Source organism: Ilyonectria robusta, assembly GCF_021365365.1.
Source record: "Ilyonectria robusta strain PMI_751 chromosome Unknown BGZ61scaffold_5, whole genome shotgun sequence".
NCBI classification, from domain to species: Eukaryota; Fungi; Ascomycota; class Sordariomycetes; order Hypocreales; family Nectriaceae; genus Ilyonectria; species Ilyonectria robusta.
Window position 1 is genome coordinate 1,192,133 of NW_025764439.1, and position 18,027 is coordinate 1,210,159.

General features: G+C 55.0%; 7 protein-coding genes across 7 annotated transcripts; all 7 read right to left on the bottom strand.

The window, feature by feature from the left end:
* Positions 1 to 969: 969 nt before the first annotated feature.
* BGZ61DRAFT_446618 (uncharacterized protein) lies at positions 970 to 1,729 on the bottom strand. Its single transcript, XM_046245226.1, has one exon. The coding sequence runs from the start codon at positions 1,604 to 1,606 to the stop codon at positions 1,103 to 1,105; it is 504 nt and encodes a 167-aa protein (XP_046107601.1). The 5' UTR covers positions 1,607 to 1,729; the 3' UTR covers positions 970 to 1,102.
* An 85-nt stretch (positions 1,730 to 1,814) lies between these two features.
* BGZ61DRAFT_346706 (uncharacterized protein) lies at positions 1,815 to 3,977 on the bottom strand (the record flags this gene model as incomplete). Its single annotated transcript, XM_046239905.1, has 2 exons — positions 1,815 to 3,014; positions 3,075 to 3,977. 2 exons carry the CDS (start codon positions 3,975 to 3,977, stop codon positions 1,815 to 1,817), a joined length of 2,103 nt encoding a protein of 700 aa, XP_046107602.1.
* A 458-nt stretch (positions 3,978 to 4,435) lies between these two features.
* On the bottom strand, positions 4,436 to 5,894 carry BGZ61DRAFT_385485 (polyubiquitin). The gene is made up of 3 exons (XM_046242728.1): positions 5,630 to 5,894; positions 5,355 to 5,570; positions 4,436 to 5,300 (listed from the first exon to the last, which is right to left on the bottom strand). Exons 1-3 carry the CDS (start codon positions 5,649 to 5,651, stop codon positions 4,621 to 4,623), a joined length of 918 nt encoding a protein of 305 aa, XP_046107603.1. The 5' UTR covers positions 5,652 to 5,894; the 3' UTR covers positions 4,436 to 4,620.
* Positions 5,895 to 8,139: 2,245 nt separating this feature from the next.
* On the bottom strand, positions 8,140 to 8,569 carry BGZ61DRAFT_446625 (uncharacterized protein). The gene has a single exon (XM_046245227.1). It carries the CDS (start codon positions 8,548 to 8,550, stop codon positions 8,245 to 8,247), a length of 306 nt encoding a protein of 101 aa, XP_046107604.1. The 5' UTR covers positions 8,551 to 8,569; the 3' UTR covers positions 8,140 to 8,244.
* Positions 8,570 to 8,821: 252 nt separating this feature from the next.
* Positions 8,822 to 9,565, bottom strand: BGZ61DRAFT_515610 (uncharacterized protein; the record flags this gene model as incomplete). Its single annotated transcript, XM_046252250.1, has 3 exons — positions 9,308 to 9,565; positions 9,022 to 9,272; positions 8,822 to 8,904 (listed from the first exon to the last, which is right to left on the bottom strand). The coding sequence occupies exons 1-3, from the start codon at positions 9,487 to 9,489 to the stop codon at positions 8,822 to 8,824; spliced, it is 516 nt and encodes a 171-aa protein (XP_046107605.1). The 5' UTR covers positions 9,490 to 9,565.
* An 803-nt stretch (positions 9,566 to 10,368) lies between these two features.
* Positions 10,369 to 12,852, bottom strand: BGZ61DRAFT_345736 (uncharacterized protein; the record flags this gene model as incomplete). The annotated part of the gene is made up of 2 exons (XM_046239817.1): positions 10,369 to 10,469; positions 10,521 to 12,852. The coding sequence occupies 2 exons, from the start codon at positions 12,850 to 12,852 to the stop codon at positions 10,369 to 10,371; spliced, it is 2,433 nt and encodes an 810-aa protein (XP_046107606.1).
* Positions 12,853 to 14,309: 1,457 nt separating this feature from the next.
* On the bottom strand, positions 14,310 to 16,041 carry BGZ61DRAFT_515612 (uncharacterized protein; the record flags this gene model as incomplete). Its single annotated transcript, XM_046252251.1, has 4 exons — positions 14,310 to 14,820; positions 14,861 to 15,284; positions 15,322 to 15,425; positions 15,744 to 16,041. The coding sequence occupies 4 exons, from the start codon at positions 16,039 to 16,041 to the stop codon at positions 14,519 to 14,521; spliced, it is 1,128 nt and encodes a 375-aa protein (XP_046107607.1). The 3' UTR covers positions 14,310 to 14,518.
* Positions 16,042 to 18,027: the final 1,986 nt, after the last annotated feature.

The window sequence follows — 18,027 nt, forward strand, 5'->3', positions numbered from 1 at the left end:
CGCACTGGAGGGCTTGACGGTCTCGAGAGCTCTCTGGTGTTTGCGCGCGCGGCCAGGCGGCGATGGCGATGGTGGAGCGAGCGAGCGAGCGAGCGTAGGTAGTGGCAAGCGGGTGGTCGAGACGGAGGACGGACGGCGGAGGGCGGAAGACCGGAGCACGGAGTTTTTTGGGGCAGAAAGCTGGGGCTGGGAGCTCGGGCTTAGGCGACTGGGGGGGGGGGGGGCAGAGGAGAGGAGGGGTAGGTAGGGGCGTAGCAGATGAAATACGGCACAGCTCGGAATGGCTTGTGAGATACGGACGAGGTACGGAGTAATGAGGGTTGTTTAGGTAGGGATTGTATAGGTAGGCCGCTTGATAATAACACGGTTGGTATTGGCTTACCCGTTGTTCGTCTGGCGTCCAGTCATGTCAAGGTTTCTATTGCTGTATCCGTATCGCAGGTTTGAAGTCTACTGCAACTCATCCTCAACGAATGAGCCAAGAAACGAGGAGCCGACGACTAAAAGTACTCCATGTAAACAGGTCCACCGACGAATTGTCGTCTATCATATTCTTCATCCACGCCTGGCATTCCACAAGTGAGGTGACGAGAGGGTCCATCCGCACGGGGATCACCTCCGTCTTGTTGGTTCGGATGCGAACCATCACCCCACCACATCGGAGATCCGACACGGATACAGCTACCTAGCTTCCCTTTTTACATCCATTCCGCAGCCGTCGCCAAGGACTCCCGGGCTCGGGCGAATTCTCGCACTTTGATGAATGGGGAAACGGCTGACCTTTGTTCTGGCCCCTTGTCTGAGCGATGCCGAAATGAATGACGACTGGTTACGCAATGGGGAGAGGGACGTTTCTTACGGACCGACCAGATGGCGGCAAAAGCTTCGGTATCCATTGCAACTCTGCAGCCGGGATAAAGGGCCTTTTATCCGCCCCTTTCACCACAATAGGACCACATCTCCACTTCACTCACAAGTGTACCGCTATCATGAAGCTCTCGCATCTCATGTCTCTCCCACTGTCTCGGCTCTCTTCATGTCTCACACCCAGAACCAACGCACCAATCACATCTCAATCATCCAACCCAAGCTGCACCCATCTCTAGTGCCAATCCCACGTCCCATGCCCACATCCCCCGGCCTCATTCGTCACATGCCAGCCACAGCTGCCTGCCACATGCATGTCTCTTCTACCATCCCTCTGCATCTGCACCGCTGCACAGCGTTGCCTCCTCCCAAAGTTGGAGAAAGCCTCATTAGGCCCAGGCCAGAAAGTGGCTCCCACCCGGCCACCACTAGCCACTTCTCTAGCTTGCCGACTGTGGCACACCCGATGTAAGTCGCGTCCCCAACAAATGCACCTGCAAAGGTTGGATTGCGCTCCGTACTTTTTGGTTGAGTTGTGCTGGACCAGCGGAAGACTCTGAGGGAATAATGATATGCGGTTACGTCGCATCCGCGAGCCCGCTGTGCGTCCGAGGAGGAATGGAGATCCGAGGAAACAATATGGAGTAGCTTGGGCGGAAGAGCTGCCCGAGTCAATTGTGAGACCCCAGATAAGCGTCCCCTCGATGTCGAGATCTGACGTCATCACTACCATCTCCATGATACTCAATCTATCTCGATGTCATGGCATGTATGTAGGTATTAGGAGTCACTACCACGATGCTTACACCTTCCAACAGGAAAAAAAACACATGGGGTAGTGATCATATTCGTTATCTTCATAAAATATTCATCGCTCATGCTCATCGCTATTGGGATATCAAACATAGTCCACTCAACCAACGACCGTCACCGTATCATGCCCCTCCTCACTTCTTCCCCCTCCGTCGGTTCTTCTTCTCCGGCACACTCGCGCTCCCACCCTCAAGTTCGCCCTCCTCTACCTTGCCCTCCCTTTCCAACTCTTTGAGTTTCTCCTGGCCCGAGATGAACATGCTCAGGTCCCGGTTCATCTCCTGGAGGTCGGCGTTCGCCCCGCGTAGCTCCTCGACCTGCTTGGATAGTCCCTCGTGGTCTGCATTAAGGTGCTCGATCCGCTTCATTAGGCCCTCATTCAGCCGCTTCTCCTCCTGTAGCGACTTGCCTAGGCTGCGAGCGAGGTTCTCGCTCTTGCTCGCCTTGCTGCGCTCCCGCGCGAGGTCACGCTCTAGCGGCGGGATTGTCTCTTCACTCAGGGCAGTGTACTTGCCCTCCAGCGTCGTCAACTTCTCCATGACGGTCGACACCTGTCTAGCTGCGTCCTCGGCGGCGGCGGACGCTTTCGAAGCCTTATCTACGGCTTTGCTGATCATCTCCTCGTAGTATGCTCGCTGCGACTCAAGCTGGCTTGTAATCAGATGCGTGTACTCCAACCCGATAGTGTCTAGCTTCGCACGCGGCACCACATCTTCTTCTTCATGGTGATCATTGGGTCCGCTTCTACCGGGAAGCTCTACCACCTTACCATCGCCCTTATCGCGGATGAGTCGATGAACCCACATGTCCCCCGCGTAATCCCACACGTGCTGCGTTTCCAACTCGAGAGAAAAACTGTGCGCTGTCTCCTTCCAGTGGTCCTTTGCATGGCCGCCCTTATACCGCCCACAGCCGACATAGCCACAAATTAGACAAATCCACAAGTCGTCTATGCAGTCGCAAACGCTGCACAGGTTTGATACATGTGAGCCGAAAGGCTGTGTGTAAGGGTTCGATGGGTCGGAACCCGCTCCAGGAGAAGTATTCGTAAATCGACAGACTGGGCACCCGGCACCTTTCCAGTTCTGCAGGCAGGTGCAGTGGAATACATGAGAACATGGGATCGTCATGAGCCCATTCGTCTCGTCCATGCGCTCCAGACACACGGGACAAGTCGGCAGCTCGACTAGATTCGGAGTGGGTGGGGGAAACGGCCGGAGGGTGCTTGACATGCCAGCTGAAGCAGATAGAGCAGAAAGACCGTGGCTAGATTTTCTCCGGTTTGGTGTTTCGAAGGTGATACTCTTGACAAAAACGGCATGGCATATTTGAGGCTGTCTCTGATTAGCTTCTGAGATATGATAACGAGGGTCCAGAAGGGTATGCAAACTCACCTCCATGGCGTTAAACACCTTGCCGTCGAACTCCTGTCGCCAGGCGCTTGCTCGCTTGCCCTCCCTGAATTTGAGCAAGACGAGATACCTATTCATCTTCGATGTCATGACCATTCGACAGTGACTGATGTCGTCTCTCCATTTCCCGCCCACGAAACCCAAGAAATCTCCTGGGGACATGTACGCGGGAACTGCGGGAATGCACAGAGTCGAGCAGTCATCGCCCTTAGCCTCCTCCTCCCCATCCTGAGTTTCCACCATGTTCAGCCCAGGCGACTCCTCGGCTTCTCTGTAGAAATGAACCACGCCCCAGCCAACCTCAGTATTCTTCGTCTCGAGAGGGAGGTACTTGGCTTTCGTCGCTGTTCCAGCGCCTCCAAACGTAGGGCCCAGCGGAGGAGCCGCGGCCGGCCCTGACCTGCTCGTCTCGCCCGCCATCGGATCGCCGGTTCGCAAGTCGACCGTCTCGATAGTGACGCGTCCAAAGCGCCAGTCTTGAATTGCAGTCTGTGGCCGGATAGCTGCGCTCGAAGATGGAGGCGGGAAACTGGATGCTCTCTCAAGCCACTGCCGTTCCGACAATATCTCGGTCCTACGCGCGTTTGCGGTGGAGGGTTCACGTGGGGCTGCCCCGCAGTCTATTACGCTCGAGTTTGACGACGAAGAACCTTGAGCGATCGCTGATGTAGATGCTGTGTAGTTCTGTTGGAAGCTCGAAGATGATTTCGAGACTCTGCGCGTTGTTCGTCGGTCGGGTGGTGGGTGAGAGGGAAAGTCGTCAAACACGCTCGCATCGGAAGGTGGGAGCCAGATATTGCTGTCGCCCGCCGTTGACGCTCCGTCCGCGACGGGATTCGGGGTCGGATACAGCTCAAACTTGAGGTGATAGAAGTAAGACGGCATAGCCTGATGCTCCGGTGGGATGATAAGGATGTCGCAGTAGCTCGTCGGTCGATGGCTTGACGCACGTTGGAGGTAGAGAACGTTAGAGGTAGAGAAGGGTTGCTCTCCACGTCGTTCCGGGGGCACACGACGAGATAAATACTGCCAGGTATGATTATTAAGGCGGCAAATAAAGATACGCGTGACGAGACTGAATCAAACGGCCGTTGAGGTTCATCGTCTCCCAAAGGGTACAGCGCAACCGACGTGATTACCTGGAGAGACGCAATCTTGAATTTAGACAACCTTGGGGTGCCTGGGTGGGTGGATGTTGCCCCACCACCGACCGTCCTGACCCTGGAGCAGAGAGGGACAACAGAAGTGAGAATTGAGCCACGGGACAACGCCACCAGCCCCTCATGATCCACCATCTCCACTCGTCATGAATCACGTCACTTGAAGCATTGGGAACAATTATCTTGACTTCAATAGAGCCTGTATTGGGGAGCAGCAAACGTGTTGCGTGCGAAACTATTTAATAGTCGGATATATCAATCATGCTGGGACATAAGCTGCCCAACCCAAATTCCATGTGCTGAACCAGAACGCCATTTGCCAGTCGTACCAGCGTCGTCATGAACCATAGCCATCCTTGTTGGATCGCTTACTGACCGCCACGAAGACGGAGGACCAGGTGAAGGGTAGACTCCTTCTGGATGTTGTAATCGCTCAGGGTGCGACCATCCTCCAGCTGCTTACCAGCAAAGATAAGTCGCTGCTGGTCGGGGGGAATGCCCTCCTTGTCCTGAATCTTCGACTTCACATTGTCGATGGTATCGCTGGACTCGACCTCAAGAGTGATCGTCTTTCCGGTCAGGGTCTTCACGAAGATCTGCATACCACCACGAAGTCGGAGAACCAGGTGTAGAGTAGACTCTTTCTGGATGTTGTAGTCAGACAGGGTTCGACCATCCTCAAGCTGCTTTCCGGCGAAGATGAGTCGCTGCTGATCCGGGGGAATGCCCTCCTTGTCCTGAATCTTCGACTTGACGTTGTCGATGGTATCAGATGACTCCACCTCGAGGGTGATAGTCTTACCGGTGAGGGTCTTGACAAAGATCTGCATACCACCACGAAGGCGGAGGACGAGGTGGAGGGTAGACTCCTTCTGAATGTTGTAGTCGGAGAGGGTGCGGCCATCCTCAAGCTGCTTGCCAGCAAAGATCAAGCGCTGCTGGTCCGGGGGAATACCCTCCTTATCCTGGATCTTCGACTTGACATTGTCGATAGTGTCAGAAGACTCCACCTCGAGGGTGATGGTCTTGCCGGTGAGGGTCTTGACGACTGTCGTAGCTTGTTAGTACGATGTCGGTGAGAAGCGGCGGCGATTCAACTTACAGATCTGCATACCACCACGGAGGCGGAGGACAAGGTGGAGAGTGGACTCCTTCTGGATGTTGTAGTCGGAGAGGGTGCGGCCGTCCTCGAGCTGCTTTCCAGCGAAGATCAGACGCTGCTGGTCCGGGGGGATGCCCTCCTTATCCTGGATCTTCGACTTCACGTTGTCGATAGTATCCGAGGACTCGACCTCAAGGGTGATGGTCTTTCCCGTCACTGTGATGATGGTTAGCGATGATTGTTGGCGGCGGAGATGGCTGCTCGGGGCAACTCACGGGTCTTGACGAAGATCTGCATGATGGCGGTTTCGCTCGTGTGGTGGGTATGTAAGAGTAGATCGGTAGAGAGATGGTTGGATGCGCTGGTACTCGAAAGCGAGGAGGTTTGTGGTTGGGAGATGAATGTTGTAAGAAGAAGAGGGAGATGAATCGGTGAAGGGAAGGCGAGGTTTAAGTAGGTAGGAGGGAGAGGCAATGCAAGGCAGGCACTTGTTTGGCCTGGTCCGGGCAGGTGGGAGGCAGGTGGGAGGCGGGGGCGCAGTTGGCCGGATTACGCCTACAACGAGGCAGGAGCGCGGGCGCAGGGGCCCGGCGGGTGATTCACCGCACCCAATAGCGGCCACGCCACGGGAAGGCTCCAGAACCCCGGAGCAGGCTGCAAGCGCCACATCTAGTTCTGGGGACCTCAGCTGCAAGCGGATGCAAGGTGAGACAGCATGTACTAGCAACTTTGGTATCTTATCTGCCCTGGTGGGTCCGAAGGTCGGACCCCTTCAGGGCAGTCACTGATGTCAGAGAGGCCGGTTTGCTCCTCATGCCTCCTCGTTTGATTCCCAGGAGCGCTTAGAAATCCGGGTGAATGCGATGAACACCAGTGGAAAATTCTGCAGCACGTCACCAGTCTTCTCGAACGTGGGGGAACACTCAAACGATCGGAACATTCATCAGAACATGGCAATGCAGGCCTCTTCCGGTTCTGTCGCTGGGGCCCGTCGCCCATCACCCATCGCCCGTCACCGTCTTTGTCTATCAGTCACATCGTCCGACGGGTGCGGACAGGCATGATGCGGCCCAGCAGCGGGTCCTGCGACGTTCATTCTTGAGACTTTCCCCAGTAAAGCCAAGATGTGTCCGCAGTCTGGCGTCCCTGATGATCCCAACGAATCCGCCCGATTGGAAGGCATTCGTACGATAGAACATTCGCCGTGATGATCATTCCGCAAAGAGCAAGGTGCAGCCTCGTTCAGGAACAGAAGTCTCGACCGTCGTCTTCGCCGTTTGCCGCTCGTTACCCGTCGCCCGTAACGTCCAAACCGGAGCTTGCGTTTGCACACATTCCTTGTCTCAAGCGGCGGTGGGCTCGGGATCCAGCCAAATGCCAGTGACGCCTGCCACGCCGAACTCGTCAGTCCAAGCCCATACCCATGCTCAGCCCATGCCGCTCCAGCCAGTGCGGGGTCACCGAGACTGCCCGATGAACCCGGCCTCAGTCTGAGCGACGTCATTGCCTAGCATGGCGCTACATCGTCAGCCCTCGCTGTTCGCTTCTAGATTCTCGTTCCATCGCTCCATCGCGAAAGCGGCAGGCTCGCCGAAATCGCGCGTATACACCACCATTTCTACCTGATCCCTGAGTTTTTCTGATGGAAATTTCCGATTGATCGTCTCCTAGTAAATGACGTAGGAACCGTGGACAATTGCCTATCTGTACTTTGTAGATACCAGCGCATAGCGGTTTGACCCACGTGCACAATCTAACCCGGCTAATGCACGAGGCACTTGTCTCGAAGCCGGATCAACCTTGATGGAATCAAGACAGATGACACCTCCGCAAATCAAGACTAATGCCTCAACAGTGTCTGATTAAGCTCAATTCAGCTGCCCGTGACATGTCCCAGTTCCCAACAACCGGACTAAAGCTTGGCCCACTGTGGACGGCAGGCTTGTTTAACTCGATGTAGGCACCCACTTAACGGTTTTCAAGCCGTTCAATATCCGCCTGCTGGTCAATTGAACATGTTTGAATAGTGGAACCACACAACCGGGATGGCCAGGCAAGACACGAGGCGTATTGAACACATACGTGTGTGCAAACATTACCGGCCTCCAAGTTTGTAGGGATGCATGGAAGGACAGGGTCTGGCCTGCTTCAACATGAAGCCTCAATTCGATGTGTGGGGTTCAAGAAAGGCTACGAGTGAGAGGAAGAAAGCACCATCTGAATGGTAGTCCCTTAATCAACTCAAGAACAAACGGATACTTTTATACACAGGCTCAATGATACCAATTTGCTCCTCCTGCATTCCATCTTGTCCGTTAGGCTGGAAATCGCCTTAGGAATGTTCTGGTTGCCTCGTCCATCAAAACACTGTGTCTCACCTGGCCACTCATATTCAATCAGTGATGCAGGCTGTGGCCAGTGTCGTATATTTGAATGTGGTTATAGACGTGACCTGGTTGAGGTGAAACTCGAAGGACTCAGGGAGTCGATCCCAGTGGTGAAATTCCTGAGTAGCTGAGTTATGCACTGAATCATCCACCATGAACGTTCTCAAATCCCCAAATTCCCTATTTGTTCCTAGTTCTCTCGATGCTGTAGGTTCCCGGGACTCTCCGGGCCCACCCGGTTCTTCGGGCCCCAGGAATAGCTTGATCGTTCCGACGAATTCCAGTTCCATCGGCAAGACAACGACCCGCCCCCACGTCATGTGTTCCATTCATTGGGACGATAGATATGAAGCGCGGCGAAATTGGGTCGCCGTCCGTGTCAGTAACTTCTTGGAGGATGTGCGTCGGCCAGATGATGTGCTAGCTATCTATCGACCGACAGCCGAGTTCGCAGTCAAGACCAGCCTCAGATTCCTCTAATTATCGGAACGGTTAAGACCCTATTATAGCGTCCTCCCAACAGAGTATCTTCTTTCTATAGGGTATACTGTGAAGAGGACATCCCCTTCCATCGTGAGTGCAGTGAGTTGGCGAGACGACGAGTTGAAATCGGGAGACAAGGCCACATATAGACAAGAGAAGCAGTTGGAACAAGAACCCCAGAAGCACATGCGAATGTATTCCACAGCAATAGCTGATAGACAAAGCCAAGAAAGAAGCGACAGAAAACATGTGGAGGGGAATGTGCTCCGCAAAACGGCCAGCCTTGCCACAACACCGACACGGTATATGTAGCGTATGCCACGCATAGGCGTTTCTATATTTGGGCCCTTATCAACGTCCAAGCTTGGCTTTGAAATAGCAAGAGTCCAACTGCGAGCTTGGCGGTCCTTCGACTCGTCATCTGCCGTGAAAATGCAGAGGAGATCGGTGATCCAACCTGCTTAGCTACACCAGTTCTAGAACCTCAACGAGGAATATTTCACTTGTGCGTCAATTTCTACGACGTACGAGTGTTAGACAGGAATCAATTGATGAGAATGACCTGTTTGCATGGAAGATAAAGTCGCATTTCTTCTCTTATGCCACCAGGGAAGACAAGGGCGCCCCGCAGCGACCGCTATGCTCCGCCGAGCAGTGTTGGATGACAATGAACCCAGAAGCTACATGGATAGTAAGTAACAAATGGGAGTTAAATATACCTAGAACTGACACTGGCGTCACAGTTCTCCTTTTAGTTGCAGCTCTCGTCTCCAACTAGCGTGTCGCCAACTAATTACCATGCCAATAACACGTCCCAGCCGCCAGTTCCGCAGCCTGAAGCCTCTTATCAAACCCCCGCATCTCGTCAGGCCAGCATGAAACTCCCGCTCCAGCCAGCTGAACGAAGTGCGATTGCTGCTGGTCACTAGCCTTGGCCCAGTGCTCATTAGTCTCTCTATCTGCATGTGGCTCAATGATCTCATCTGCCCAGCCACTTCCTCTAGTGATACATATCGGAAGCGAATCGGTGCTGGCCACCCACCGTGCGCTATCAAGCGGGGTTTTTGAGCAACCACTACTCACCACGCATGACCAGGTCGTGGGCGGCGGCTTTCAATAGTCGATGCTACGTACTGGGAAATGACCAGGATATCAACCATACAGTATCCTCGGAACGGAAGGCCGTCGGGAAGACGTCTCAGAGTGTAGCTCCAGTGACCTCGCCTGGAAGCACCGCCACCCCCTAACCACCAATTAAGGGCCATTGTCGCATCACATGCAGTAGCATCCTGGCTTCATCCCGATCATCGACGAGGGCATCTACTCCATTGTGGATGTTAGTCTTCCCCGCGTTATTAGCTGTTTAAACACTGCAGAGCTAAGGAGGTGGCGTCGTCACTGACGAACCATTCCCCACGCAATTCAGTGAACGGCGAAGATTGTCACTGCATGCCCAAATGCAAATCACTCTCATTATAGTCAAAGGGACGGATCAAATGTTAGGAACTGTATACTCCATTTTTTCCCTAGCAGGTGCTGTAGCACCCGCCTAGTATACGTGAGCTTTTGTAACTACTCGAGAAATCCTCGACACCGCATATCGCGCAAATATCCGCTCCAATACGAAGGTCCGGCCCACTTGAGCTCGCCAACGCCCTGAATTCCATGCACATCTCCATTCGTTTAGGCTCAGTAACCATGCAGAATCGTCTCGTCCTCAAATGCCATATCATGAAACATGATCCCATCAAAACACCCTATCAAGGGTCTGTTCTCGTCTGTATCCATCGTCTTCCCCCAAGCAAAACGGTGAATAACAATAAAAAGCTTCGTCTTCTTCAAGTCATACAATCGTAGAAGAAAGTCATAATGAGGTCATAACACATTTCCCGTTGTCAGGTAAAATCGTGCTTTTTTCTGTCGGTGACCAGCCGTGAGAGAAGGTAAAATCGTCGTCTTGTGTTCTGGTGTTTGCATAGACAAGGGTTGGGGCCCGTTGTCTTCCAAGATCCGAGTCATGAAATCTTGCAACGCTATCGCTTGAAAATCAAAAAGCATAAAACAAAGGAAAGGTTGGCATCCAAGGAAGCCTGATAAAATAGCATCATTGACAGACGTTCAAGCACATTCGTCAAGAGGATCCTTTAGTTGGCCCGGATAACAAGTTTCGAGAGGAACTTGTTAGACAGGGAGTCAAAGTCGTATCGGTCGAACTTGGACTCCTTGCGGGTTCGAAGGTAGGCCTCTGCAGTGAATGGTTAGATAGGGTCAATGTGTGGGCATGAAAAGTACATACCGTGCTTGATGACGTGCTGTCGCACTTCGGTCATCGCCTCACATACGGCGACGTTGTTGTGGAGAAGGTGTCCGTGCTTGCGGGTGTCCCAGTCGGTGAAGGCTGGGAGCTTCTGCGAAATGGCGTGGAAGAGACCGACGATGACGCCAACGGGGGTCGTCTCCATGTCGTTGCAGAACTTGTTGACGGCGATAGGGTCAGGGACGCGGTAGTGGCAGTCAAACTGCATCTCCTCCCAGACGGCCAGCAGGATGGAAGCCAGCATGAAGATGGTAGGCCAGTTCTTCATCTTCTCACCGCTGTACACACCAGAGTACAGGGCAGACAGCTCCTCGAGGATGTCCTTCTGCAGCTCACGCCACATGTCGGCGAGAGCACACTTGATCTGGAAGTTGATCATGACGGGAGCGACGGTTCGGCCGTAGTACTTGGAGTCCTCGTCATCAATCTGACCATCCAGGGCCACCTCAGAGCCCTGGTTCTCAACCATGGTGATATGCATGGTGAGGTTATAGGCCAGGACAAGCTTGAGGGCCTTGCGGATGACAGGCATCTTCTCCTTGACGAGGAAGCGGTGGGCAGTCTTGAGGATCTCAGTGATGAAGGGGGTGCCCTCAAAGTGATCGTCGATGAAGTCCTCAAAGGGACCGTCGATGTGCTTGTCAAGGTACTCGGAGAGAGCATCAACACGGACACCCTCGGCACCAACATCGAGCTTCTCGGTGCGAGTCTCAAAGTCGATAGGCTCCTGATCGGTCAGGGATGACTCGACCCAGTCAACGGAGAAGCAGCTGTCATCGGCGACAAATACCTCACGGACCATGACGGGGAGAGCAAAGCCATAACCGTGGGTGATCCACATGAGGGTCTCCTTCTGGGCGAAACCCTTGACATTGTACACGGAGACGCCACGGTCCATGTGACGCTCATAGTCTGCCTTCCAGTCCTTCATGAAGTAACCGATATCCTTAATGTCGATACGAGTGCAGGGAACCTGCCACAGACGAGCGTGGGAAGGCTGGCAGCCGGCACACGGCTCTCCCTTGTCACAAGTCTTCTTCAGGAACTTGCATCGCAGGCAAGCTCTCAGCTTTCTTATCTCGCTGGCTTGCTTTCGCTGCTCAGGCAAAAGAGGTCCCTTTCTGCGGCCAACCTTCTTCTCGACAGTGCCGTCCTTCTTGCCGTTAGAGATGCGTCGAGTCACGGGCTTGGTAGCCTTAGCGATGGGGCTCTTGCGAGGGCCAGAGTTTCGGCGGGTGGTGCTGGTCGAAGGAGGAGACGTCGACCCGGCACCGCTGCCTGGGCTATGACGGCTGGATGAGGGCTCAGACTTGATGGGCACGGGAGCAACGGCAGCGGTAGGGCTGACGGTGTCGTGAGTATGGCCAACACCCTCTCCACACATGCAGTTGCGGTGGTTGGTGGTGTCGACATAGCCGTCCGACTCGGGGGAGAAGGGGGAGTAGGGGAAAGGAGCAATCTCCTCGAAGCTGCCAAACTCCAAAGAGTTGGCACCATCGGAGGAGTCGGAGTTGGTCCTTAGGTGAAGGGTCTGAGAGGGGTTGAAGATAGCAGCACCCTGGGCATGGGCCTGCTGGAACTGATCGAAATTGGGCTGGTTCCAGTCGACCATGGCCCAGCCGTCGCCCGTAGATGAGGGAAGAGACAGGACCTCGAGGTAAGTTCCGGTAGGCGAGTTGCTGCCAACGCTATCAAGGCGGGGAAGTCCATCCATCTGCAGAGTGTTCTGGAACTCCTGCCAATTCTCCATTCCAGTGCTGCCCCACTGAACCGCGTGGGTGGGATCGTCCATTGAGGGCATGGCGTTAAAGGTCGACTCAAGCAAATTGGCCTGCAACGCAGCCTGGGTTGTCGGCAGATAGTCGAGAGGGTTGGGTTGGAAGGTTGTGGGGAAGGCGTTGAAGCTCATGAGTGCGGCATCCTGGATGAACTGGGACATGTCCGGGGCCGGGGCAAGCTGATGTTGAAGCTGCTGCTGCTGTTGGAGGGCCCAATCCGTCAACGGGTTTGCGGCGGTTTGGAAGGGTGATTGTTGTAGCGGCGAGTGCTGGCTATGTGGGCTGGCCGACTGCGAGAGAGGGGAATTCGAGATGTCTTCCGGGCTCATCGAGGCATGGCCAAGGGGACTGCTCGAAGCCATGTCGAGCGGCACGTTCCAGGAGCGAGCGTTTTGCGGCATGATGTTTGATACTGCAGACGGACTCGAGTGGGTAGTTGCGGTCGGGTAGGACTGGTAAGCGGTACGATCCCGGTGGTCAAAGGTCAGTTCTAGCAAGGCATCACCCCCGCCGTTGTTGAAATCGAAGGTCATTCTGGGCGAGAGGCAGAATGGGAGTGGAGGAGATGAAAGCAAACGGTGCTAGTATTGTAGGAGACGAGCGGACGACACCGCTCTTTCGTCAAGTCCCTGAGGAGGTGAAGAGAAGAGGTTTGAGAGCAGCCGGAGGAGGAGAAGGGTGCTGGAGGACGCTGGACCATGGGTCCGCCGCGCTGCAGTGGGCGGTTGTCGATGGGGGGAGACGGGGTCAATGGGGGGGAAGAAGCGGTGAAGCTCGTCCAGCCCCAGCCGGGAGTTGCAGCCAATGGGCGCTGCCAAGCCACCTGGAGCACCCACTGAGCATCCACTGGGCCGCTACCACTGGGGGCACCTGCTGGCGCTGCTGGGGAGGGGGGCCGCCGCTGCAACCTGCGCCCCATGCGGAGCGGGAAGCCAATCACGCCCCAGCCGCCAGCGCCGCGGGGCACTGTCCACACTGTGGGATCACAGTGCGCAGGGGCCGCGGCTCGCTGTCGTGGCGCCTGGCTTCCACGCGGGGGACCCAGTGGGAGTTTGAACTCTGCAGCGCGCCTGGCCCCAGCCACGCTACAGTGCGCCCGAGCCGTGCGCACATCCTCCCACCCCACCACGGATTCGACGAGCCACCACTCGCTAACACGCCTCACTCGCAGCACGCACACAAACGACGACGACCTTGATTCAGTCCCGGCGGTTCTCGAGCGGGCCTCTGGCTTTGACTGACTTGGAACTCGGACTCGCTCGGCCGCTACAGGCCACTACACGTCGCTACACAGCACCGAAAACACAGGGACTAACCCTTCAACCCTTGATGCAGGGCAAGAGCCCACTTGGTCGATAAAACCCGTCCAGCACTGACGATGTCGAATCACGACCTGCAGCGGGGCGCCTCGCCAGCAGATCCGCGAGTCCTCCACCTCTCTTTCTCCGTTCCCCCTGGCCCCTCCTCGTGCAGCCAGCGCGGGTAGTTTGCAGATGAAGTTGGGGCAAAAGCCATTGTTACTATTTCCTCTCCGCAGGGCCGTCTAGTAGTGCCGAATGTCTATTGTGACTCGAGAGCTGTCAGAATGCCAACCCAGTTGGTTCTGGCTCTCACCAAAGACGGGTGCACCGCCCGACGCCATCGTTCCCAGCCACCAGTACCAGCCTCGGCCCCATGACTTTCCGGTCCGGGTGAGCACAGTGCGCCCCCGCCGTCAGCGGCCACCACTTCGAGGCTGGTTAGGGGGCGAAAATCGATATTTGCTGGCTAGCACACTGTCCGGACGCACTGTCCGGATCCCCTGTTCGGTTCCCCACTCATTCTCGCCCCGTCCATCCGTTGCAGCTTGCCCACTTCACCGTGCATGACCATGATGACACCCGGCAGCATACCGTTGCAGCACATGTCGCTGCCGCCGCGCTGGCCTCCTGTCACGTCGCCGCAACGCTCCGATTAATGACAGTGGCGACGCCAGCGGCCCTATATCTCCCTTAAATGCAACCCTCCTCTTCGTCGGCCGTATTTATGATGTGCCTCGACCGTGACCTTGCGTGGCTCGGCGCTGCATCATCTGCACCATCATTCAACCCATCGGCCGCCTCCACCTCCTCCACTACTACGCTCCATCATCTGCCCGCGATAAATCTTCCTGGCCATCCACTGCTGTGGACACACGGCGAATCGCCGCCTTCCAAGCGCTCATGTCACGCCCAACTGGATCACAGCGGCAAGCCACATGCTGGGACACATGCTGGGAGATGCACAGCGTCTGCGGGCGGTTGCTCCCCTCGAATTGTCTCGATTCCAGGATTGCAACACCACGCTGCAGGTGCGAGGGTGTGCGTGCGTCCTGCCCGCGACCTGCAATTGATATGTAGGAATACCCAACCCAGGCGCTCCGTTTGGGACGGGACGGGCTTGCTGCCCCGTGCGAGCGGCCAAGCTCAACGAGGCCGTAACGGGCAAGGATGCAACGAGTTGTACTTTCGGAGCAGGGTAATCTATTAGGCGTTTCGCATCAATGTCGGTAAACGGCCTCACGGACTCCAGCCATCTCGCCAGAAGACCACCAGCCACTTGCTCCCACGCCGTAGAATCGTAGAAGCTCGCCATTGAAAGTCGCCAAGTACGGGGCCAACTTTTGCTGTAAAAACGAGGACGTCCGCATGCGCAACACAGGGTCGGGTTGGACCGCCTCCCACGCCATGTTCGCGTGCCGATCCCGCTGGGTTTCCCAACCCATCTGTCTGTCACTGGGGCTGTCTGAGACATAAGCTCGTGATGCACTGCCAGCAAACACATCGATGGCAACATCTGCCCCAACATCGATGCACCAGCACCAATCGCGCGCTACGGCGTAGCCTAGATCTGGTCTGGATTGGGGCCCGGATCTGCAGGGATTGCCCGCGCAATGCGTTAATGCGGTCAACCGTTCCTCAGCCATAGTCCTCCAAGACACTTGTGGCTTACACCTGAGAGCAGCTCCATAGTACAACACGTACGTGCAGCAGCGTAGTGGTGCGAACTTCTGCCCCGTGATCCTCCACTTCATCAACGAAGGAACACGCGTTAAACGTTGCTACTCGGGTGGAATTCGGATAGTTCACTATTGGCGCAGTTTAAGTGATACACATCCACGCTGCCCGGGGTTTCCCGGGCAAAGAATGCTGCAAGTTGATGCCGTTGAGAGGGGGCTGCAGCTCCCGCGCCGCAACCGTTGAGATAGATCCTCCATAGCCAAATATCTTATCTACACAGGCTGCCAAGCCTTCAACGAGATAGGTCAGAGCTTAATCAATGGCGTTGCAATGATGTCGTGCGGCAGAAGTGCTTCTTCCGCCCGCAGAACTCGTCTGCACTCAGCCCGTTTTGGCATTCTATCAAAGAAGCTCATCGAAGACTCCGCGTAGATCTGCACCCTCACCATCCAAGAAGGAGTGGCCGAAAACATGAGGGGTATCAGGCGCGTGCACAGCGTGCTGCCGTGCAACTGTAGCCACGATGCTGCTGGCCAACCCCCTCACAATTGCAACGCCACGGCCACCACGGCCACCACACCACAGGAGAGCGCGGCCGATGATAACGCAAGGCAGCTCTCGAGGCGCACCGTCAGCTCGGTGATCTGTCCAACCGGCTCCCAACCCAAGAACAGTAGGTGATAGTGATGTCAGCACCTCCCCACGTCGGCAGCTGACAACGAGATCATATCGCGAGCTGAGCATGATCTCACTGCGACCCCCCCCGGCGGCTTGACCACACCAACTCGGTCGCCCGTGTCCCTCTAGGGCCGTCCTCCCTCCACCGCACTTGTAGGGGCCTACTGTATCGTATTTGCCCCTTCATCGCTTGACCGCATAAGACACAGTGCGCTGAGGTTTCCATTGTCATCCTGGTTCCCTCCCGCGTGCACGTCTCACTAGATGGTAGCGTCGGCCTCCAAACATAGGCGATCTACGTGCTTATTCCTCCGACTGAGAATAGTCGATGGAGCCAGCATGGTGGCAAACAGTCTAGGGGCCTAGTAGCCAAGGGCCAACAAGGAGTCCAAGAGCGCGGTCCCATTTCTACCTAGAGTCACGCACGAAGTCGGCCGCTTGGGTTAGCAAAGCCAAAACTCGGACTGTCTCATCGTCGACTGATTGACGGCTTGCGCGGCAATAGCTTCTCGATAGCTCTCGCCACGAACCACGCATCCCTGCTGGACACGATGATGGCCCGGGTCGCTCTCGGCTAGTAGGAATAGCACTGGACCGAAAAGCCATGTCGAATCCGCACCAAGCAGCGCCTGTCCTTGCTCGTCGGCGTTTGGCCGTCGTCAACGGCCTTCCCTCTCCGTTCGTGTCGATGGCCTCGCTGTTTTTTGTTGTGATCAGGCCATTTCGGAAGCAGGGGCTTGGGTGAGGGAAATGCTCAAGGAAGAGCCTAGTCACCCATGTCACGATTTCCGGCGGTCCATACCGAGAAATCCTGGGGAGCCGGGCGAGCTCCACCAGCCGTTGGCTCACCTCGATGGCGAGTCAAACGTCCACGTAGGCCCTGCTGGCAAGATCTCTCAACGTCCCAGTAAAGTTGCGTCGATAGTTAGAGAGCAGTGCAATCTGGGGGAGTTTCCGGAGTGTAGACCTAGACACCATTGTTTTCATTGGATGCTCTAAAGCCCCCATCTGTGATTCTGCGTCTTATTCACGCACACTTTGGCAACGCTCGTGATGGTTCGATGATTCGATGGTTCTGCCTTTACCTACCGCCTTCATTCTCGTGGTGCGGGCATAGGACGGCAATGCCACCTACTGGTTGCCCACCACTTCGATACGCGGTTGAACAGTAAACGCTGGTCCAATGGCCAATTCATAGTTTCTAATGTCACCGGCCTCGAATGCAATGTGTGACGATGTCGGATTGGACATGTCCGATGCTGATGTTGGATGCCATCGGATTGAAAGCGCCATTCCGATACTGGATACTAGCCAGTGATTTTCTGTGATTGGGGCGTTTACATGGAGCGCCCTCTCCATATATGTAGTCTCTAGAGGATTTTAATCCATCTTCGAGTTCTCTGCGCTATGAATTTAAGCAAAGACATTTCCCAAGCACTGACTTCAACAAATTAAGTGATCTAAAGCGAGCATATCGCCTCGAGATACACGATTGCCTTATTCTTGTCTTCAAATGGATGGGTCCTAAACAATTCAGACAGGCTTGCAACTTCAATTGCACGCTGGTTCTCTACGAGAAGTTCCCAATATCCCCTGATAAAATCATCTAGAAATATTTCCGGAGGCTAAGGTGCTCATGGTGAAGGTATCAGCTAATCAGAGTCTGGACACCAAGAAAACTCCCAAGGCATCTGAGAAACTGGCTCTAGATTGGGTATTTACAGGATGATCTCAACTTATAATACCTGCAGTGCGGCATATGACATTATCCTCATGAAGTTTATACTTCAAGACTTGTTCATGTTGGATAGCTAGAGGATAGCGTAGCCGGAAGAGATATGCAAACCAGTATCGGACTTCTTCCAACTTAACTTGAAACTGTTGAGGTAGTCCCAAGCAAACATAGACGAGTATTCCGTAACACTCACCAGGAAATCCAGGAAGCTGCTCAACAGTCAACCTGTGGGTCCACACGGAAGCTAGGAATCTGAAGTCTGTCTCTTAACGAATGTCTCGAGAGCGACTGGTTTAGGTCCTAGACCTTATAGAGTC